The following is a 20,639-nucleotide window of genomic DNA, read 5'->3' on the forward strand; positions in this document are numbered from 1 at the left end:
CAAATGCAGTTAATAAAGTTGAGAGAGTGATTCTTTTTGTTTTGGATTGCTTTTTCTTGTACAGGTGTCCAGGACTCAGCATTTACATCTCCCCAATCATACCCATTTACAATGCTGTGGTCTTCCTTTTTGTGCTGGCCAACTTCAGTATGGCCACTTTCATGGATCCTGGCATATTCCCTAGAGGTAAGCATTGTTCCGGTTTCTAGCAAATCATAAATTTAAAAATGGGGATTATGGTTATGGTTATTTCAATTTTTCAGCTGTGAGGCATTTTCTATTTTACATCTGTATACTATTTTTTTTATCACAATACAGGTAGTCTTCAATTTACAACTTGTTAGAAGTTATAACGACACTAAAAAAAAGTGATTTACAATCGTTTCTCAGACTTACGATTGTTGTGACGTTCCCCACAGTCTCATGATCAAAATATGGGTGCTTGGCAACTGCCATGTATTTGTGATGGTAGCAGTGTCCCCAGGTCACATGATCACAGTTTGTGACTTTCACAGCTGACAAGCAAAGTTAGTGGGGGAAGCTGGATTTGCTTAATGACCACACAATTTACAACTGCCATCATTCACTTAACAAATATGGCAAAAGGGTCATAAAATTGGGTGCAGTTCACCTAATAACTGCCTTGCTTAGTAATGGAAATTGGGTTACCTGTGACACAATTACTACCTGTAAAAATGCAAATATTTGCCTTTCTAGTATAAGCCCAAGAGTGAATATTGAGAATTTTAAATATTTGGTCAGCATTATTAGACTCCATGACCATATTTGCCTAAGTTGGAATTTCTCAGTTTTAGCAGTGAACACATAGCATTGCTCTTTTCCTTTATTGCCTGGTTTCTTTTGCCAGGGAGTCTGACTTACAGTCTTGATTATGATTATTGGTATATTGCTTACATTATATAATCCCTGTTGCCTTGTCTGCTTCAGTCAACAGCTTATAAAATTAGTCTTCGATGTACGACCACAAGGGAGCCCAACATTTCCATTGCTAAGGAAGGCAGTTGTTTAGCGAGTTACTTTCCATTTTACAACCTTTTTGCCACAGTTGTTTAGTGAATCACGCAGACCTTAAACAAATCTGGCTTCCACCATTGACTTCACTTATTAGAAGCTGGCTGGGAAGGTTGCAGATTTTGGTCACATGACCCTGGGACAGTGCAGTCATAAATACATGCCAGTTACTAAGCACCCAAATTTTGATCACATGACCATAGAGATGTTGCAATCTTCATAAGTATAAGAACCAACTATAAATCATGTCAGCCTGCCATTCACTCGGGGGGCGGGGACAACAACGATGACAGGTAATTGGGTACCTGCACACCAGTCCAGGGCCCACCACCAAACATTTGCCCACATCATTCAGAGCAGGGCCGCTGCCTAGCAATCTCCCATGTCCTGCGCAGGAGCGCTCGTCGATCGATCCCCCCCAGCGTTGCACACAAGCAGAGCGGGTTACTACTATCTACTGCCGGGCCAGACGCCCGATCGGAGCATGTGCATTGGGCTGCTCTCAGAGTTTGCACATGGGACAAGCCTACCAGGGACGTGCAGTCATTAGAGGCGGGGGAGGCGTGGCCTCACCAGTCATGAGGAAAAGGAAAGAATTTTTTAAAAATAATTAAAGCCAAGGTAGTTGCTACCAGATTCACAGTGACTTGGAACAGTGCTTTGTGTTAACCATAGGAGGAGGCCAGAGAAATAGGGGCCTCCTGTGCATAAGCAATTTTTTGCCTTTTAAGAGTTAAGCAAGGGTTAACAAGCAAAAAATTTCATATGCAAAGGAGGCATGTGGTTCTCTCGCCTCCTGTAGAGGGCATTTTTAGAGGCTTTTTAGAGTTCTCTGGGAGCAACTATCTCAGTCTGACTCAGAGTTCTGGCCTTTCATGAGGGGAGGGCAGGGCAGGCAGAAGCAGAGTTGAAATAGTCTCTGAAACAGCTGGAAAAGGTCTGTGTGTGGGGAGGGGGGAGGAATTCAAAAAGTTTGATTGGAAGGCAGCAGGGGAAGGGGGGGAGGTATGGCAGAGGAGCTGCTTTCAAGCCTTTGGAAAATATATCCAATCCAACTTCTGTGTTTGTGTTTGTTTGAGAGTGAGTGAGGGATCCAATTTCTCTGTGTGTGTGTGTCTGTTTGAGAGAGGGGGGAGGGAGGGAGAGAGGGAGGAAGGAGGGGGAGGGAGAAGGAAAAAAATGGGAAAACTTATTTTGCAAGGGGAAAAATGCTGTCGCTTTAAATTGGAACTGAGCATGCCTGGCTGTGGAATTCTGGGAGTTGAAGTCCACAAGTCTAAAAAGTGCCTCACCAGCCCTAAAGCTGACCACACGTCACTGAAGCCTACATTCCATTCAGTCTTGCAGGCATTTTTGGGGGCGTGCCAGGGTGGTGGTGGGGAGCCCCAGTAACACTTCAAAGGTGGAGGGGAGCACTCAGCAGTGGCTCTGAATTCAATTCACTCTGGTGTTTTACTGGGTGATGGTTAGAACGTGCCGGTGTGTCGAGAACAATCTACACTTTGAACTATGTGTTGGTTTGTTTATTCCTTGTTTGCCAAACCGGAACCTGACAAGTAATTTTTTTCAATGCTGTTGTAACTTCGAATGGTCACTAAACAGTTATAAATAGAAGACTACCGGTAATAAATTTTGGTTTCAGCATTCTGAAAAAAATCTGTCTTGCCATCAATATAACTTATTTATCATTACAAATCTGGAAGTTGGAAATATATTGATTCTGGTTTTTGGTTTTTTTCCCTCTTCTATGGCTTTCTTCTGCTTTAGCTGAAGAAGATGAGGACAAGGAGGATGATTTCCGAGCTCCCTTATACAAAACTGTGGAAATAAAGGGTATTCAAGTGCGCATGAAATGGTGTGCAACATGCAGATTCTACCGCCCCCCACGCTGCTCCCATTGTAGTGTCTGTGACAATTGTGTAGAGGTAAGAAAATAAAATGAAAAAAGAGCCCGACTAAAGAGATTGGAAATGCTTTTTCTACATGGGATGTTGTTTGGCATAACCTGGGCTCCTTTTGATTAATTCCAGAGCTTGAGTATTGAACATCAGGTTTTATAATGTAATCTTGAGAAAGAAAAAAGGAAGGAGAAGGGAATATGGGAACTCACAGGACTTTCAGAAGGGATGGTGGTGTTAAATTTGCTGTTCCTTTTTTCCTTTTATGTCACCTTTTATCTTGAAATAAGCTTTTCCGATTCCTCTCACCCAGCGTTTGAACAGCCCCAGACATGCTTAGCTTCAGTAGAATTGGAGTTTCACCTGTTTTCAGATTACACCTTAGTCACAGGATACATATAACCAGTCATTGAATATAGGGTTATTTTTCTTGTCTTCAGGCAATCCCAATTCATATAGGCCACCACATATTAATTATCCAAGCTCAACACCAAAGTTCTCGGATGCCACAAGATGCTCCTTGTAAATACTGGGGCTACTCTAAAGATAGGAATGATAGCATTGAGAATTTGTGGACGTTCAGAGTACAGTTTAGACTGGCAGGGCCAAAAAAGGATTGTTTTAAAAGTGCATAGCAGGGTAGCTCTGAAGATTAAAAGCATCTTGGAAGGAGTTGCAAAAATCCATTTGCCAAAATGATGGGGAGGGACTTGCCAAGGCATATTGGAGAAACAGAGATGGAAAATAGGTTGCCTCAGATGTAAACCTAGGGAGACATTAATATTTTCACTGGCTAATATGGGGGTGGGAAGGGGAATACAGTTCTTAAAACAGTGTCTGAAGGAAGTTATTCATCTGCCAAGGAGGGAAGCATTCCAAGAGGCTTTGACAAAAAGTGTGGCTACTCTTCCCCAGTTGTTTCATCCTAGTCAGTGTAGGCAGAACATTTTTATGTTTCAGAATTCCACTCTGGAGTTAAGGAAGAAAAAGTTAGATGAAGCAAACTAATTGAATCGGATTTTCTCTGCTGAGCAATTCAACAGTAATGTTTGGGAACATGTTCAGTAACTTTGTTATTTCTGCTTGTGAGGCCTGGGAAATTGGCGAGATGTTACAAACCATATAGAGAGTGGTTATAAAAGAATGCATATCCTGACATTCTTTATGTCAAAACTCATCTGTCTGTCTATACACACATACACACACAAACACAGAGAATACATGAAAAGAGAGGAAGGGCATAAGGTCAATCAGATCAAGATCTACGAATTCATTGTGGTTATACCATTCTTACAGGAGTTATGTTTTACATTCTATCATGAATGGAAATAAATACTTGAATTGTAGTCAGATGTGCTGTAGTTTAGAATGGTTTTATGAATAATGTAAAACTGTGAACTGGCTTTTTTAGAGAGATTATTCTCCTAACATTTTTTTTTTTTAATGGAAGGAATTTGACCATCACTGTCCATGGGTGAACAACTGCATAGGAAGACGCAATTACCGCTACTTCTTCCTGTTCCTGCTCTCACTTACAGCGCACATCATGGGTGTTTTTGGTTTCGGTTTACTGTATGTTCTATATCAAGTGGAAGAGCTCTCTGGAATCCGCATGGCTGTTACGTATCCTTTAATTTTTTCCAAAAAAAAGAAAAAAAGAAGGAGCTCCTTGGTAAAAATGAACCCTGCAAGGAATTTCTAGATCTGCTTAAGACAGTGTCATCTATCAGGTGGGAAAGGAATCTCCACATAAGAAATGAATTGTGATCCTTCAGTATTGTTCCTTGACTTTGCTGCAGTATGGCCGTGATGTGTGTGGCTGGTTTGTTCTTTATTCCTGTAGCTGGCCTTACAGGATTCCATGTGGTACTAGTAGCCAGAGGTCGCACAACCAATGAACAAGTACGTATCTCCTATTTTGTTTTGTTGTTCATTTCACTGAATTTTGCCTAACCAGTTTTTCGTCTTTGCAGGTTACAGGCAAGTTCCGAGGTGGGGTAAACCCATTTACCAATGGCTGCTGTAAGAATGTCAGTCGTGTCCTCTGCAGCTCTCCAGCTCCCAGGTAAATTCTGTTCCACCAAAATACAATGGTGAAGAGGAGAAATGAGAATTACTGTCTTCATTGTTACCGTGAAAATTGAGAGGAAGTTTCTTACGGCTAACTGTCCCAAAGGTGCTTTCTCAAGAGGCAACTGGACTTTCTGGACCAGAAAGTATAAGTATAATCTTTATTGTCATTGTAGTTAAATACAACAAAATTGGTCTGGTTGCCTCTTGAAAAAGCACCTTTGGGGCAACCATGATCTGGATGACTGAGAATCTCCATAGACACGGTTAATTGTATGAATGATTCAGCAAGGAGGTGCTGGGTTGCAGAAAGCAATTGCTAACAATCATTTTAGTTCTTAATCATAGACTCTTAGAATGGGAAACTGTAGGATTCATCAAAGTAATTTCCTTGCTTGGTACAGGAGGTTTTAGAGTATCTCTGACATATGACCACCTAGTCTTTATCTGAAGACTTCTGAAGAAGGACTCACCATTCTATGTGGCAATGTGTTGGCTGATATCTTGTATGGGCAGAAAGTTTCCTCATGTTGTCTAGGTTGAACTTCCTTCCTTGCAATTTAAACATACAGGTAGTCCATGAGTTACAATGGCAATTGAGATTGGAATTTCTGTCACTAAGCGATGTGGTCATAAAGTGCAACCGCATGTTACTAAGGTTTCAGTGACAGCAATTTCTTCAGTCTCTTGTTACCATAATTAAGCAAGAATTGTGGTTTCTTAAGCTATAGCCTCATCACAACTTCTTGCAGGCTTCCAGCAACCAAAATTAGTGGAGAAGCTGGCAGAAAGTTGTAAGTCTCAGATATCTTGTAAACAAGCCGGCAGGCAGGTAAGTGGCTGCTGCCAGGGAGAGAGGGAGCACACAGAGTTGTGCAAGTGGCCAGAAAGGCACAATCTCAGCAAGGCTTGGGAAGAGCATGCAAGGATGCACAAGACGACAAGGAGGTGTGGCACAAGCACAGTAAAGCTTGGTGAGTGTGTGTGGGTGGTTGGAAGGCATAACTGCAGAAGGGCTGGGGGAAGGTACATGGGTGGGGGAGTTACCCAATCAACTTTCAACCTTGTCTGCCCACTTCCCCATTAACTTTGCTTGTGGGAAACTGGCAGGGAAAGTTGCCATTTGCAACCACATTACCACAAGATGCTGTAAGCACCTAAGTGCTAAATGCTGGGAACCACTGGAACTTCAAGGGCTGATTGTAACCACCACTCTTCAGTGCTGTTGTAACTTCAAACCATTGCTGAACAGGTGGTTGTTAACCAAGGGCTACCTGTATTATCCAGCTCGTGACAACAGAAGAAATCTGGCTTTCTTCTGTATGACAACTCTTCAGGTATTTTAGCAAGGGGTTCTCTGCCCGGTTGGGTAGGTGTGGCCTAGTCAGACTCCTGCACCACAAGGGGGGGGGCTTTTTGTCCTCCCCGGGCTCTCCTGGAGGCTTTCCTCGAGCCTCTGGGAGGGCAAAAATGGCCTCCCCAGGCTTCAGAGGCCCTTTGGAGGCCAAGAAATGGACCCATTTCTGGCCTTCCTGAACATCTAGTAGTCCGTTTTCCCCCCTCCCCAAGCCTCTGCGTGCACCCTGGACTTACCTGCATCCAAAATGGGTCATGTGGGGACTCCTGGGAGGGGAGGGGAGGGGTGGGCAGGGCCAGCCAGGAGTGGGATTTGGAGATTCTCCAAACTGCACAGACTCTTAGCTAGACGTTCTCCCGAACCCCCGTGAACCCCCAGCACCCCACCCCTGTTGTAGCTCCTTTAATATTCTTCATAGGGTTTTGTTTTCCACATCCTTCACAATATGGATGGGAGAGAACAAACTAATCTTGAATTTTAGCAAAAGAAAGTTACTGTTTATCCATTGGGATGCTCAGACAATACCAGAAGTATCACTGATAGTTGAAAGAAGTACTCCTGAAGGAGCAGATCTGTGATTTCTGCCTGAAGAGTGGGTGAAAGCCAGGAGAGCATTTGGCTAGCTTTAGCTGGTACAACAGTTGCAGCATTAACTGGAGCAAGAGGATCTTACTACAGTGATTCATGACATTGCCATTTCTCACCGAGATTACAACATGGGTTGCTTTTAAAGTTGCCACTTGAAAGCTTCAATTGATTCAGCCTTGGTTGATTCATCCAAAGCAAAGATCCACAATGCATCTTAGGTTTGAGCACTGCATTGGTTTTCGATTGGCTTCCATTCTATGTTGATAGCATTTCCCTGAACTGCAAAGGTGGTAACTCTGTCAAGGAAGGATATGAGATTGGTACAGAATGATCTGTTGTAACAAAGCCAGCTTGGGTTAATTATTAACCTCCCCCCATAACATGCTATTTGATCATCTGCTTGAGAAATGTGCCTAGTATTGATGACAAATTGTATTTGTTTCTTAATTTATTTGCCGCTTCCCCTGCCATGAGGCTACTCTAGGTAGCTTATAATAATAAACAGAAGAGAAGTAAAATAATAGAACAATGGGTAAACAGTGACAAAGGAACAAAATGAGAATAATACCTCAATATGGTAAGCAACAAAAAAAGGGGATGGTAGAGAGCAAGAGAACAGGGGGATGGAGTCTGCCATCACTCTAGCAGCCACCTCCAGCCTGGAATACCCCCATCTGGCAACCAGCAGAGCTAAAATTGGCAAGTTTGTCATTTTGTGAGTCTGCCCCCTTCCTCTTTTTTGAAATTGAGGATAACCTTTGCTCTTTTCTGGAACCTCACTGGTCATCCAGGAGTTGAAAATGGCTTTGAAGTCATTGCACTACAGGTAATCCTTGACTTACAACACAACAATCACTTTAGTGACCATTTGAAGTTACAACAGCACTGAAAAAAGTGACTTATGACTATTTTGCACGCTTATGACTGTTGCAGCATCCCCATGGTCAGGTAATGAAAATTCGTATGCTTGGCAACTGGCATATATTTATGACAGTCGCAGTGTCATGTGATCACCTTTTGTGACCTTTTGACAAGCAAAGTCAAAGGGGAAGCCAGTTTCGCTTAACAACCATGTTACTAACTTAGCAAATGCAATGACTCACTTAACAACCCTGGCAAGAAAGGTTGTAAAATGGGACACAACTCACTTAACAACAGTCTCATTTAGTTACATAAATTTTGGATTCAATTGCCATAAGTCAAAGACTACCTGTAATTTATTTAATACCTTGGTATAGTATGCAGTCTGACTCTTCTCAGTTCTTTCTTTTCTGGCTATCACAAATAAAGGATAACATACAATACAATAGCAGAGTTGGAAGGGATCTTGGAGGGCTTCTAGTCCAACCCCCTGCCTAGGCAGGAAACCCTATACCATTTCAGACAAATGGCTATCCAACATCTTCTTAAAGACTTCCAATGTTGGAGCATTCAAAACTTCTGGAGGCAAGTTATTCCACTGATTAATTGTTCTAATTGTCAGGAAATTTCTCCTCAGTTCTAAGTTGCTTCTCTCCTTGATTAGTTTCCACCCATTGCTTCTTGTTCTACCCTCAGGTGCTTTGGAGAATAGTTTGACTCTTCTTTGTGGCAACCCCTGAGATATTGGAATACTGCTATCATGTTTCCCCTAGTCCTTCTTTTCATTAAACTAGACATACCCACTTCCTGCAACTGTTCTTCATATGTTTTAGTTTCCAGTCCCCTAATCATCTTTGTTGCTCTTCTCTGCACTCTTTCTAGAGTCTCCACATCTTTTCTACATCGTGGTGACCAAACCTGAATGCAGTATTCCAAGTGTAGCCTTACCAAGGCATTATAAAGTGGTATTAACACTTCACGTGATCTTGATTCTGTCCCTCTGTTTATGTAGCCTAGAACTGTATTGGCTTTTTTGGCAGCTGCTGCACACTGCTGGCTCATATTTAAATGGTTGCCCACTAGGACTCCAAGATCCCTCTCACAGTTACTACTATTGAGCAAGGTACCACCTATACTATACCTGTGCATTTCGTTTTTCTTGCCTAAATGTAGAACCTTACTCTTTTCACCATTGAATTTCATTTTATTAGTGCCCAATGTTCAAGTTTGTCAAGATCCTTCTGTATCTTAAGCCTTTCTGGAGTGTTGGCTATTCCTGCCAGCTTGGCAAATTCTGCAAATTTGATGAGTTCCTCATTTATTCCCACATCCAAATCATTGATGAAGATGTTGAAGAGTACTGGGCCTAAAACAGAACCTTGGGGTACTCCACTGCATACTTCCCTCCATGTAGATGCAGTTCCATTGAAGACTACAAGTTGAGTGTGGTTGATCAACCAGTTACGAATCCATCTGGTAGTGATGCTGTTTAACCCACATTCTTCTACTTTATCTGGTAGTAGGTTATTGTCTACCTTGTCAAATGCCTTACTGAAGTCCAAGTAAACTATATTGACGGCATTCTTCTGGTCCACTAATTTTGTCACTTTGTGAAATAATGCAATAAGATTAGTCTGGCATGATCTGTTTTTGACAAAGCCATGTTTTCTTTTCGCTATTACTTTGTTTATTTCTAGGTGTTCGCTAATTCATTGCTTGATTATCTTTTCCAGAATCTTTCTTGGTATTGAGGTCAGGCTGATAAGTCTGTAGTTTCTTGGATCTATTTTTGTTTCCTTTTTTTGAAGATGGGAACCACATCAGCTCTTTTCCAGTCCTCTGGCAGTTCCCCGCTGCTCCAGGATCTCTAAAAGATATAGTTCAGTAGTTCTGAGATCTCATCTGCCAGTTCCTTCAGAACCCTGGGGTGTAATCCATCCGGTCCTGGTGATTTGAACTTGTCTAGGGTAGACAGGTGCTCACTTACCATTTTCATGTTTGTTTTCACAAGAGGTACCAGCTACCTTCATCTTGTCAACCAATTCTTCCTGTTGGTTGTGATTAAATCCACAATAACAGAAAGAAGCTTGCTCTTTCTTCTACTTTTTGACAAAATTATCAGCAAGAGATAAGAATTTATTAGACCTAATTGAAACCCCCTATTATCCCTGTTGCATGCCTTTGTGAAAGCCTGATTATCTGATATGGAAAGGCCTCATCCATTTCTCCTCTCTACCCAGGTGGTCTGTGAAAAACTCCCACAGTGGTGTCACTTTTCTTTCTCTTTTTCTTTGTATTGTTACCCAGATACTTTTTATAGGATTTCCATTCTTTGCCAAATTTTTGTTCAATGTATTCTTTTTCTTCATGCACAGTGCAACGCCCACCACCCTTTCTATTCAGTCTGCTTCTTTTGAATAAATTACACCCTTCCCATGTTGTGCATGAATCATAAGCATTATCCAACCAAGTTTCAGTGATGCCTATCACATATTTGTTTTCCTGAATTAGGATCTCTGGTTCTCCCTGGGGAAACTGATGTTTGACAGAGCAGCTGTATTTTTCCTCTCCCTTATAGATTGCAAGGGGTGCATGCTGATCAGTATCTAAAGATGTAGGAGTGTTAATTTGGTATAAAGGCTGACTGAGTGATCTCTTTCAAAGTGCCTGTGGCCTGTTTCCCAAATTAATGAATGGAACTAAATTCTGGTCATCTAAACTAAGACTTTCCTGGAGCAGAAGATGAATTGCTGCTCCGAGCATTCTGCTTCTTTGGGAAAAAAATACCTTTCTGATTTATATTAGTCTCCATTCAGTCATGTCCAGTTCCCAGACTGTCTGGATAAGTCTCTGCAGTTTTCTTGGCAAGGCTTTTCAGAAGTGTTTGCTGTTGCTTCCTCAGGCTGAGAGAAGATGACCGGCTCAAGATCACCAAGCTAGCTTCATGCCTAAGATGGAACTAGAACTCAGCTTCTTAGTTTTTCGCCTGATGCCTTAACTGCATTCACTGGCTCTCACGTTAGATAATAAGGAACACTAATTAGCTCCAAATTAAAAAATATGTGATATTATTACTCAGGCCTCCAGTTGCAACTTGTTTTTTTACTGGTTACATTTTTGTGCATGATTAAAGAGGAAGACTGTATGAGTTACCATAAAACCAAGTTTCCCTTTCAACCTCTGTCACTATCTAAAATATATTAGGACAGTGCAGCTTTCTGTAGGCATATGATTTTGTTGCTTAACTGGGCAGCTGTATTTAGATTATTTTTCTGCACCCATCTACTTTGTACTGAATCAGAATCTACAGTTACTACATTTCCCCGCCTAACAATACTAAAGTTCCATGTATTCATTTCTTCACATTTATAAAATATTAAAATAAACTATTGTGCAGAAAAGCAATGTATTTCCAGAAGATCAATTACAAAAGGAAGGAAGGACAAAAGGTTAAAACACATTTCCTATTGTGTAATCCTGTTTTGTATGTTATTCCTTTATTGGAATTACAAGGTAATTTTATATAGCAGGCATTTTATCTGTTACTTTCTTCATTACTTCTAGTTACTTCTAGAAACTGCGAAGTTTAGTTTCGGGGTGGTTTTTTTTTTTTTTTTTTTGTCTACCTTGGTTCCTTTGTTTTTGTGCTTTTGTACTATTCTTTGTTTCTAAAAAAAATTAACAACTGTAAACTACCAGTACAGCTAGGAATCCGGCAGCATATAAATTTAATAGATTACTATCATTTTCTACATCTTTAAAACAATATTAAGATAATCCTCGAGTTGCCATAGCAGTTGTACTGAAATTTCTGTCACTAAGTGATATGGTCATAAAGGCAATATCATGTGACCATATCACTTAGCAACAGCAATCCCATCATTAAGATGGCAACAGAAAGATCATGGGTCTTTAAGTGAGTGTCTTCTCTCAACTTTCTGCCAGCTTCAAACAATAAACTCAGCCAAGGGAAGCCAAGAGGAAATTGCAAGTCCCAGGTGACTTGCCAGCAAGTAGATAAGAGCTGCTATTGGGTGGAAGAGGGAGCAAGAGTTTTCTGCAGGTGGCTGGTGAGGTATGGAGTGTGCACAGCAGGGCGTGGGTAACTGATGCCAAGTGTTAACTCAATCTGCCAAACAAGCAGTTTTTGCCATGAACTGTCAAAAAGCCCTGGGGCTGGGCACATTTTATGGCAGCTGTTGTAATTCTGATAGTTGATAAATGACTGGTCTGCCTATATACAAATGTCTTCAAATTGCAAAATGTATGTATTTCAAACCTTATTCTGACATTACATTGCCTTGCTAAGCCAGGTAAATAAATAATTTACTAAAAGCACTATCTTACTATACAATACTTAAATCCTTTTTCACTTTTTATTAGGTATCTTGGGCGGCCAAAGGGAGAACAGACTGTATTAGTGAGGCCTCCATTCTTACGGCCAGAAATATCAGACGGACAGGTTGCTATGAAGATAATGGATAATGGTATCCAGGCTGAACTGAAGAGAACAAAGGTGAGGAAGAAATGAAAATGCTGCACAAGCAGTGGCTTCAAATTATTCTCGGGGTTTCGGCAGCCTGTGAATAGTTATCAAATGATTACTTTAGGCATTGTTTCTTAGTAATGTCACTCCTTGCTTCTGCTTTTCCAGGCATTGAACTTGAACTTACATTTCCTTTTTGTGTAACCAATACAACATAAAAGTTGTGTCTTAGATCATTTAGTTTTTGCTTTTCACTTCTCATCCAGCAACAGATACATATACAGTTTACAAAAACATTTGTGGAAATGCTGGAGGAGTAATTAGTCATTTTAAGAGCATTCCACGTATATCCAACCAAGGACAATATTCATAACATTGATTCCTGCCATTTTTCCAATTGTACCAGTGTGCTTTCCTTTTTTTCATCCGCAGTCCAAAGGAAGCCTTGAAGTAACAGAGAGCCAATCTGCTGATGCTGAACCACCACCGCCACCCAAACCAGACCTCAGCCGCTATACAGGTCTGAGGACACATTTAACCCTGGCCACCAATGAGGGTAAGAGGGATTTGCTTGAATGACACAGTCAGTTATGCGCCTGGGTGATTGTCTGTATCAGGGAAATACCGTCTGCATCACTGCAAAACCAGGCTATTGAACTTAAAACGTAATGATTAGTTTTGAAGTAATTAGTGGGTCAGCTGATAATGCTGCTGAGGCAAGGTCTGATAAGACAAGACAATCTTTATTGTCACTTTTCTGTGTACACAATGGCACACATGAAAATTAAATTCCAATAGCCACACTCAAAAGAAAAAGAATTAAGACCTCAAATGTCCTCAACTATGACTGTCGCCCTTGCAGTCACATGATTGCATTGATGATTGAGAGCAAACATCTCATTTATGACAGATTGCAGGATCCCATGGTCACATTGCATTTTGTGACAGTTTTTTGCCATTTTCCATCAAAAAACACCCATTGGACAATCTGAATTCATACTAGCAGCCACATGATTGCTTAATAACCATTTACCATTTAATACCATTTAATTCATTTAGCGACTGTCATAAAACCAGATGTAAAATCAAGTTCAGTCAGGTGGAGATTTGATTTATGACAACAACAATTTATATAACATAACATACCCTGTTTTCCTGAAAATAAGACACCCCCCCCCCCCCCCAAAGACAATAAGCCAAATCGGGCTTTTAAGTGCATGTGCTGAAATAAGCCCTCCCCAAAAATATTGCAACACCGTAGCAGCCATGAGGTGACCAGCCTCCTGCACCTCAAAAATAATAAGACTTCCCCGAAAACAAGACCAAATGCTGATTTCAGGGGTCAAAATAAAATAAGACCCTGTCTTATTTTCAGGGCAACACGGTAGCAACATAACATAACTTTAAAAAAAATTATGGGCTCAATTGTTGTAGTAAATTGAAGATATGATCTTAGTTGTTATTTGGTCTATATTATGCATCTGTGTGTTTAATAATAATATATAGGAAAATATGAGTGGATGTATTCATCACTTTGTTTTGCAGGTTTTCATTTGAGTTCTCAGATCAGTATTACTGCCTCCTATCCAGCAATGCTGAAAACTGAGGGACAGAGAGAAATATAATATTGAAGGGCATGACAGATAAACAAATAAATATTTCTAATGCATTTATATAACCCAAAGAGTGTCTATGTGTGTGTGAAATTTAGTTATTATAGCCATACATTATTCTTTTTTTTTCTCCTGTAATTTTTCAGTTTTCAAGCACTTTATGTGTTGTTGTTTTTTTGAAAATGTATGCATTTGCATTATAATTGCAATCTATGATGTGATCTCATAGAAAGGAAAACGTTCCTGTTACCCTGTTTTTATCTCCACTCTTTGTGCACGTTTTAGTTCCTGGTTGATTCCTTAACCTTCAGGAGAGATTACTGTAACTTGGTTCTCACAGTTCAATCATTTGCTATCTATGGCACTTGAGACAAGGATTCAAGGGTGACGTTGAAACAACTGGGACATCAACATTGTTTTCCTTTTCTCTTTACAGATAGCAGTTTGCTAAGTAAGGACAGCCCTCCAACTCCAACCATGTATAAGTATCGACCTGGCTATAGTAGCAGCAGTGCTTCAGCTGCAATGCCTCACTCCACCAGTGCCAAGGTAAATAAGCTTGCTTACCAGGAAGAATAGACTGTGGTAGCTGAACATACAGGGGGAGGTGTTGGAAAGGGAATTTGGTTTGAGACTATAATGCCTTAATTGGATTGATGTACATTTTACTAAAGTGTGTGTGTGTGTGTGTGTGTGTGTGTGTGTGTGTGTGTGTCAGACTTCAGACTTGTTGGATCTGCCTTTAAGCTAGAGCTCTGAGACCTACTAATTGGAGCAGATGAAAAAATGATGGATCAAGGAATCGAAAGTCATCTGTTGAATAATGTATAGGGGGAATACTTTACATATATAAATATGATTCTTATTTCAGAACAGGACTGTTAATCTAATTAGAACTGAGAAGTAGACTTGCTTAATCATTCCATTTTGGAGAGCATTCATTAAAATTTTCCAGAGATATTTATGCTCATTGCTGCTCTATAAAATACTTACTCTTATGCCAGAAATACAGAATTCTAAAAAAATATTTACAAGTAGTCCTCAACTTAACAATAGTTTATTTAATGACCGTTCAAAGTAACAATGGCCCTGAAATAGCAATAAAATTTCGACTTTTATACCGCTCCATAGTGCTTTACAGCCCTCTCTAAGCAGTTTACAGAGTCAGCCTATTGCCCCCAACAATCTGGGGCCTCATTTTACCCACCTCAGAAGGATGGAAGGCTGAGCACCTGGCAGTCAGTATAAGTAGACTGCAGTACTGCACTCTAATCACTGTGCCCCCATGGCTCATAAGAGTGAGTTGTGATCATTTTTCACATTTATGACCATTGCAGCATCCCCATGGTCATGTGATCAAAATTCATACGCTTAGCAACTGACTCATATTTATGATAGTTGCATTCTTCTGGGGTCATGTGATCATTTTTTCTATCCTTTTGACAAGTAAGGGCAATGGGAAAGCTATTTACCAACATTCCTTCCTATTTTTAGTTTGCAGTATCTTGCATGTGACCTAAACTGCCCGAAGTGTTACATATAAGTAACCTTAAGAGGGTTAATTGCATTAACATGTGCAGGAAAAAAATAGCAGGAATATTGTGATATTGTTAAAGTTGGTCTTTTTATAGTGACTCCTGCAAATCAAAAGGAAATTCTACTAAATTCTAGCAGTTTACTTCCAAGGAAGAGGAAACCTTGTCTGTCCGCCTTAAGCTTCTGAATGAAAGTGGGATAGAAATCTAACAAACAAATCTAACAAAATTTCAGCTGTTGTCAACTATAGAATCATTGCCTTCTCAAGTTTAAATTTATGTTTACGTGATTGCATCAAAAGCCAAATTAGGCAATTCGGCTGTAGCAGCCAAAATGTATTTTATATTTCCATAGTTTTGCTCCCCTAATTGTCCACTCATCCCTTTTCTTCCATCTTCTCCTCCACCCAAATGGTAATATAGGATGTCTCATCTTCAGATTAGCTATGTAAAACATTTGAAATATGTTCTGACCTAGGCTTCTCAAAAGCACGAAGTTGACTCCTCGTCCTGATAAAACCCCTTTTATTTAGTTTAAAGTTAATTCCTCTCCAGCAAAGTCCCAGCCAACAGTATTTCAACAGATTTCACAACTACAGACCTTTATCAGGCTTGGAGAGCTGCTAGGCTGATATCTTCCAAATGCCACTCTGTAGCAGACAATACTTGGCAAGAAGTCAGGAACAGAACATCACCCTAATTAATTGAACTAATTGTCTCCTGCAAACTCCACTCCCTTTTTGCTCCTCTTTATTCCCTATGAGAGGAGCCATTCACCGTCTACTTGTGGCTTTACTCCTGAGTCGACCCTTGTTCCTTAGCTGTTCACTTCTTGTGTCAGCTCTGCGCATGCGCACACTGGGAACAGGCTCCAGCTGTTTTTCTGCCCCACTGATGTCCAACTCTGAAAGTAGCTGATAACTGTCAGACAGCCCTGGCCTCATCTCTGCCTGCAACGCAGAGCACTTGTGAAAGCCTTCTCCAGACTCAGGACTGGCCCATGTTTCTCCCCAACCTCCTCACTATCTGTCAGGCCACAACAAAATACGTTAAGCTGTTGTATGATTTATTATGTATTTAACAGTTTTGTAAAAAATTATTGCATTCTGGCTTAACATACAATTTGGATGCCCTATGAATTGATTAAATAATTATAGCAGACGGCTTAGAAATATAAACGAACCCATCTCATCCACAGCATTTATAGCTGAGGTAGAATTTAAATATATGTATCCTAGATCCATATTCAGGCTTGTGTCACATTATGCTGGTTTTCAGTAAGTGAATTACTATAATGTGTAGCTTGAATAACTTGCAAATTTTCAATCTCTCTATTGAGAAAATTATTTTCCTTCTGATGTGCCCATAGGATGCCTTGAAGAAGCAGATAACATACTTTCTTTTTCAGTTCTTACGCAGAGCCTAGGAAGCTATCGAATGATTATTTTATTTATCTTTTGTTCCCTATAACAGCTAAGTCGAGGAGACAGTTTGAAGGAGCCAACACCTATTGTTGAAAGCAGCCGAAACCCCAGCTACCGCTCTGAACCAAGTTTGGAACCAGAAAGTTTTCGATCACCCACCTTTGGCAAGAGTTTCCATTTTGATCCTCTATCCAGTGGTTCCCGCTCTTCCAGCCTCAAGTCAGCTCAAGGCACAGGCTTTGAAATGGGCCATCTTCAGTCAATCCGCTCCGAAGGCACTACTTCCACATCTTACAAGAGCTTGGTGAACCAGACACGCAATGGGAGTTTGTCGTATGACAGTCTTCTCACACCATCTGATAGCCCTGATTTTGAGTCGGTGCAGGCAGGTTCAGAACCAGACCCGCTCATGGGATACACTTCTCCTTTTCTTTCAGCCCGCATTGCTCAACAGCGGGAGGCTGACTTGCACAGTCGTTTTCCAAGCTCTGGTTCACCCAAGCACCAGCAGCCTCGTGATTCTTCACCCGTCCGCTATGACAATCTTTCGCGCCATATTGTGGCTTCTATGCAGGAACGGGAGAAGTTGCTACAGCAGTCATCTATGCCACCGCCCCTGGCCAAAGAGGAAGATACAGGCCTAGGGGACTCTGGGATACAATCCACACCAGGGTCCAGCAATGCCCCACGAACAAGTTCCTCTTCGGACGATTCAAAACGTTCACCTTTGGGCAAAAACCCACTCACCCGCCCAGTGGCACCTCGCTTTGGAAAACCAGAAGCACCACATGCACTTAGAGTGCGCGCACTGGGCTCACCAGACCAGCTTTCATCCTCCCACATGGGCAAATCTATGTCTTACAGCAGCCAAAAACAGTCGCTTCAGGCTGTCGTCCCAGAGACTGAGGAGGTGGCCTTGCAGCCTTTACTGGCACCAAAGTAAGTACAAGTGACACTTGTCTCATTCTTTAAGTGTTCCTTGACTTAGTGGAGGATGAACCACATTTAGATCTGCCCCACCACTGCTCTGGCAAAGGATTCCAAGATAATTGTGATTCCTTCCAGCAACATCTGAAAGAAACGGCTGGGAGTGATCTACAGATAGTGTCTGCTCTCGTCTGTCCCTTTCTTTCCCTCCCTTTTCCTTCCCATTCTCCAGTGTGTGAACCAATCCATTTCCTCACCCTTAGCTCTATAATGCAGGGTACATTGCATAGTATCACATTCCTTTTTGTGAGCTGTGTGGGTCTGTGAGATGGTCATTGGCTTTCATATGAGATGCTTGAATCTTTATATTGCCTGCCTGATTACTACCTCATATATAAAAACACTATAAGTGATACAATCCATCTTCCTATTTTTCTGTGTTCCTCTTCCCTATTTCTTGTGTATTCTTATGATACTTTTGAGACCATACTCAATAAGCAGATGGAACAGGTTATAAGAAATAGTCCTTTTGATATATGTGCCCTTTCCTGCAACCCTTTCTTGGTCTGTAGTATACTTTCGTTTATCCCTTCCATACAGTGCTGCATTTTGGCTAAATGTGGAATTCCCAGTGTGTAGAGTCCTATTCTCTTCTGTGTTTAGCTTCATCGTCTTAGGACGCTAAAATATTTCTACTGCCTTGTCAGTTCTTTGTGGACTGACAATCTGCTGCTATTGTATTTCCCTTTGCATCCCAGGCAATGCCAATATGTATTCCAAATTTTCCTTCCCTTAAGCTATCTGCGTGTGAGGCATCCTCCATTTCCATTGCCATTGAATGAGTGCTCACTTCCTGATGCCCTTGTATCCTTCCTTTTTCCCAGAGACGAGGTGCAGATGAGACCCTCTTACAGCAAGTCTAATGGACAGCCCAGGACTCTGGGCTCAACCTCACCTATCCCTGGCCAGCCACCTCTCAACAGTCCCACTCGAGGAGGAGTCAAGAAAGTCTCTGGAGTGGGGGGGACCACATATGAGATTTCTGTATGAGGAGCTGATCTCCCCACTGTCTACTCCTCTTTGGCTGATTTCCAAGCGTCCTGTCCCTGATGAGCAGGAGACTTGGATGTTGCTCAGCAAATGGTTGCTCCATCACATGCATGGACTTTTAAAAATAAAGAAATAAATCCAGGTTTCAGTGGGTGGGGAGAACAGAGGGGACAAATTACCTTTTAAAACTAAACTATCAAAGAGAGTTTCTAAACACTACAATGGGATCTCGGCCTTGCTCACCTCCACAGCCTGCACTCTTCCCTCTCAGTCACCAAGAGACTGCAGTTTGTCGCACACTGCCGAGAGTGAAGGGAAGGACTTAGTATCAGCCTCCTCGCACAGAAGAGAGTGCCGGCTGTAGCCTGTCTTGCTATCAACAGAACAGTTAAAACTTGTGGACCTTGTGCAATCGCTCGCCTAGTGCGGTAGGGGTTGATCATTTTTAATTTTTTTTTATTATTACTACGGATTCTATATTTTTCCTCTTCTGAGTTACTGGGTGTGTGTATATATAAATATCTATAAATATATAAATATAAAAAGAAAAAGAAATTATATCTACCCATAAGTAAGGGAGGCAAGCCTGGTCAAAACTTCATCAGCTGGGCCTGAGGAAACCACGTCTAAACCACGTTCCGGAGAATCAGGTGGGATAGAGCAGAATAGCCATTTGGTTCACTTTCAGTGAAAGCCACTGGAATACCACTACCCCAATAGGGCTGAAAAAATGCCAGTAGAACATTTGATCTGACCTGGTTTTCTCTGCCTCTGGCCAAGCATGTGCAGCCGGATTTGTTCCAGGAGGGAGCATACGAAGGCACCATTTCTATTATCTTTGGGTTTTGGTGTTGAAAATTTTCCCACAAATATTCTTTTTTCATGAAGATTTCGGAAGATTTAGGAAAACTAGGGGAGAATTTTGGTTCATACTTTTTCAGTATCCAGACAGATCTCTTTTTGAATGATGCCCAGAGAGCAAACACTGTTCTCTCTAAACCAAGAAGCATGTGAAATACTCATTATGTATCATTGCAGCCTTGGATTGAGGTGCTAAATGAAAGGGTAGCAATGGGCCTGAGTCCCTTGTGTGGAGATATTATTTGCATTTGGTAAATCCTCCCAAGTGGTTTCCTGTGTTTTTTTACCTTGCTTTTATGAAATGCTCCATATGAATTACTTGTGGTGTCACAGTTCTTTATTCCCAAACTGGGCAAGAGAAAGAAGAGAGAGAGAAAAACTAACCAAAAAGCAATATTTTTTCATATGCCAAAAATCTCTCATCACTTGTAAAAGCCCATGTCAGTAGAAATCAGTAATCCAAGAATCCAACAGTCTAAGTCTCTACTGAATCTTTCTCTACGGCAATATCTAAACTGTGGCCTCCGTTAAGCCACACTTTTATTTTTATTATGACTAGCCATTTTAAAATGAGGAATAAAAGAATACAATGAGCCACTTCCTCTATTCTTGTGTAGTTTTTATTCTATTAACTGGAACATTGTAGATGGTGGTCATCAGTGTTGCTAGCAGTAGGCCCAGAATTGTTCAGTAGATCACTAGCTTCTGGAGTTTGACCATTTTAACTGCAACCATTCTGCTAATTCAAATGGTTTTCTTGAACAGGTAAGTGAGGACTATGCATTGTAGCATTTACAACCCAAGAATTACACAATTATGATGTAGCCCGGGATTTATAATCCAGATTACAGATCTTGGTTCAGTTAGTTTCTAATTGCCTCAGGGGTTATGCCCCCTAATGTGTATTTTTCAGGTAATACGTTTTGCCAGCTTAGTG

At 41.1% G+C, this 20,639-nt stretch overlaps 1 protein-coding gene across 1 annotated transcript in view; it reads left to right on the forward strand.

The window, feature by feature from the left end:
* The window catches only part of ZDHHC5 (zDHHC palmitoyltransferase 5), a 70,694-nt gene extending 50,394 nt beyond the window's left edge, over window positions 1–20,300 (forward strand). Inside the window, exons 3-12 of the mRNA XM_014056938.2 lie at window positions 65–186; window positions 2,800–2,957; window positions 4,381–4,553; window positions 4,730–4,832; window positions 4,904–4,995; window positions 12,190–12,322; window positions 12,725–12,848; window positions 14,342–14,454; window positions 16,914–17,803; window positions 18,676–20,300. Of these exons, the coding sequence (XP_013912413.2) occupies window positions 65–186; window positions 2,800–2,957; window positions 4,381–4,553; window positions 4,730–4,832; window positions 4,904–4,995; window positions 12,190–12,322; window positions 12,725–12,848; window positions 14,342–14,454; window positions 16,914–17,803; window positions 18,676–18,841 (2,074 nt within the window). The 3' untranslated portion in view covers window positions 18,842–20,300. The remainder of the gene's footprint in view (window positions 1–64; window positions 187–2,799; window positions 2,958–4,380; window positions 4,554–4,729; window positions 4,833–4,903; window positions 4,996–12,189; window positions 12,323–12,724; window positions 12,849–14,341; window positions 14,455–16,913; window positions 17,804–18,675) is intronic.
* The last annotated feature ends 339 nt before the right edge of the window (window positions 20,301–20,639 follow it).

Source organism: Thamnophis sirtalis, unplaced genomic scaffold (assembly GCF_051295495.1).
Source record: "Thamnophis sirtalis isolate CommonGarterSnake01/CBP01778 unplaced genomic scaffold, rThaSir2_p1.2 scaffold_1, whole genome shotgun sequence".
Lineage (NCBI taxonomy): Eukaryota > Metazoa > Chordata > Lepidosauria > Squamata > Natricidae > Thamnophis > Thamnophis sirtalis.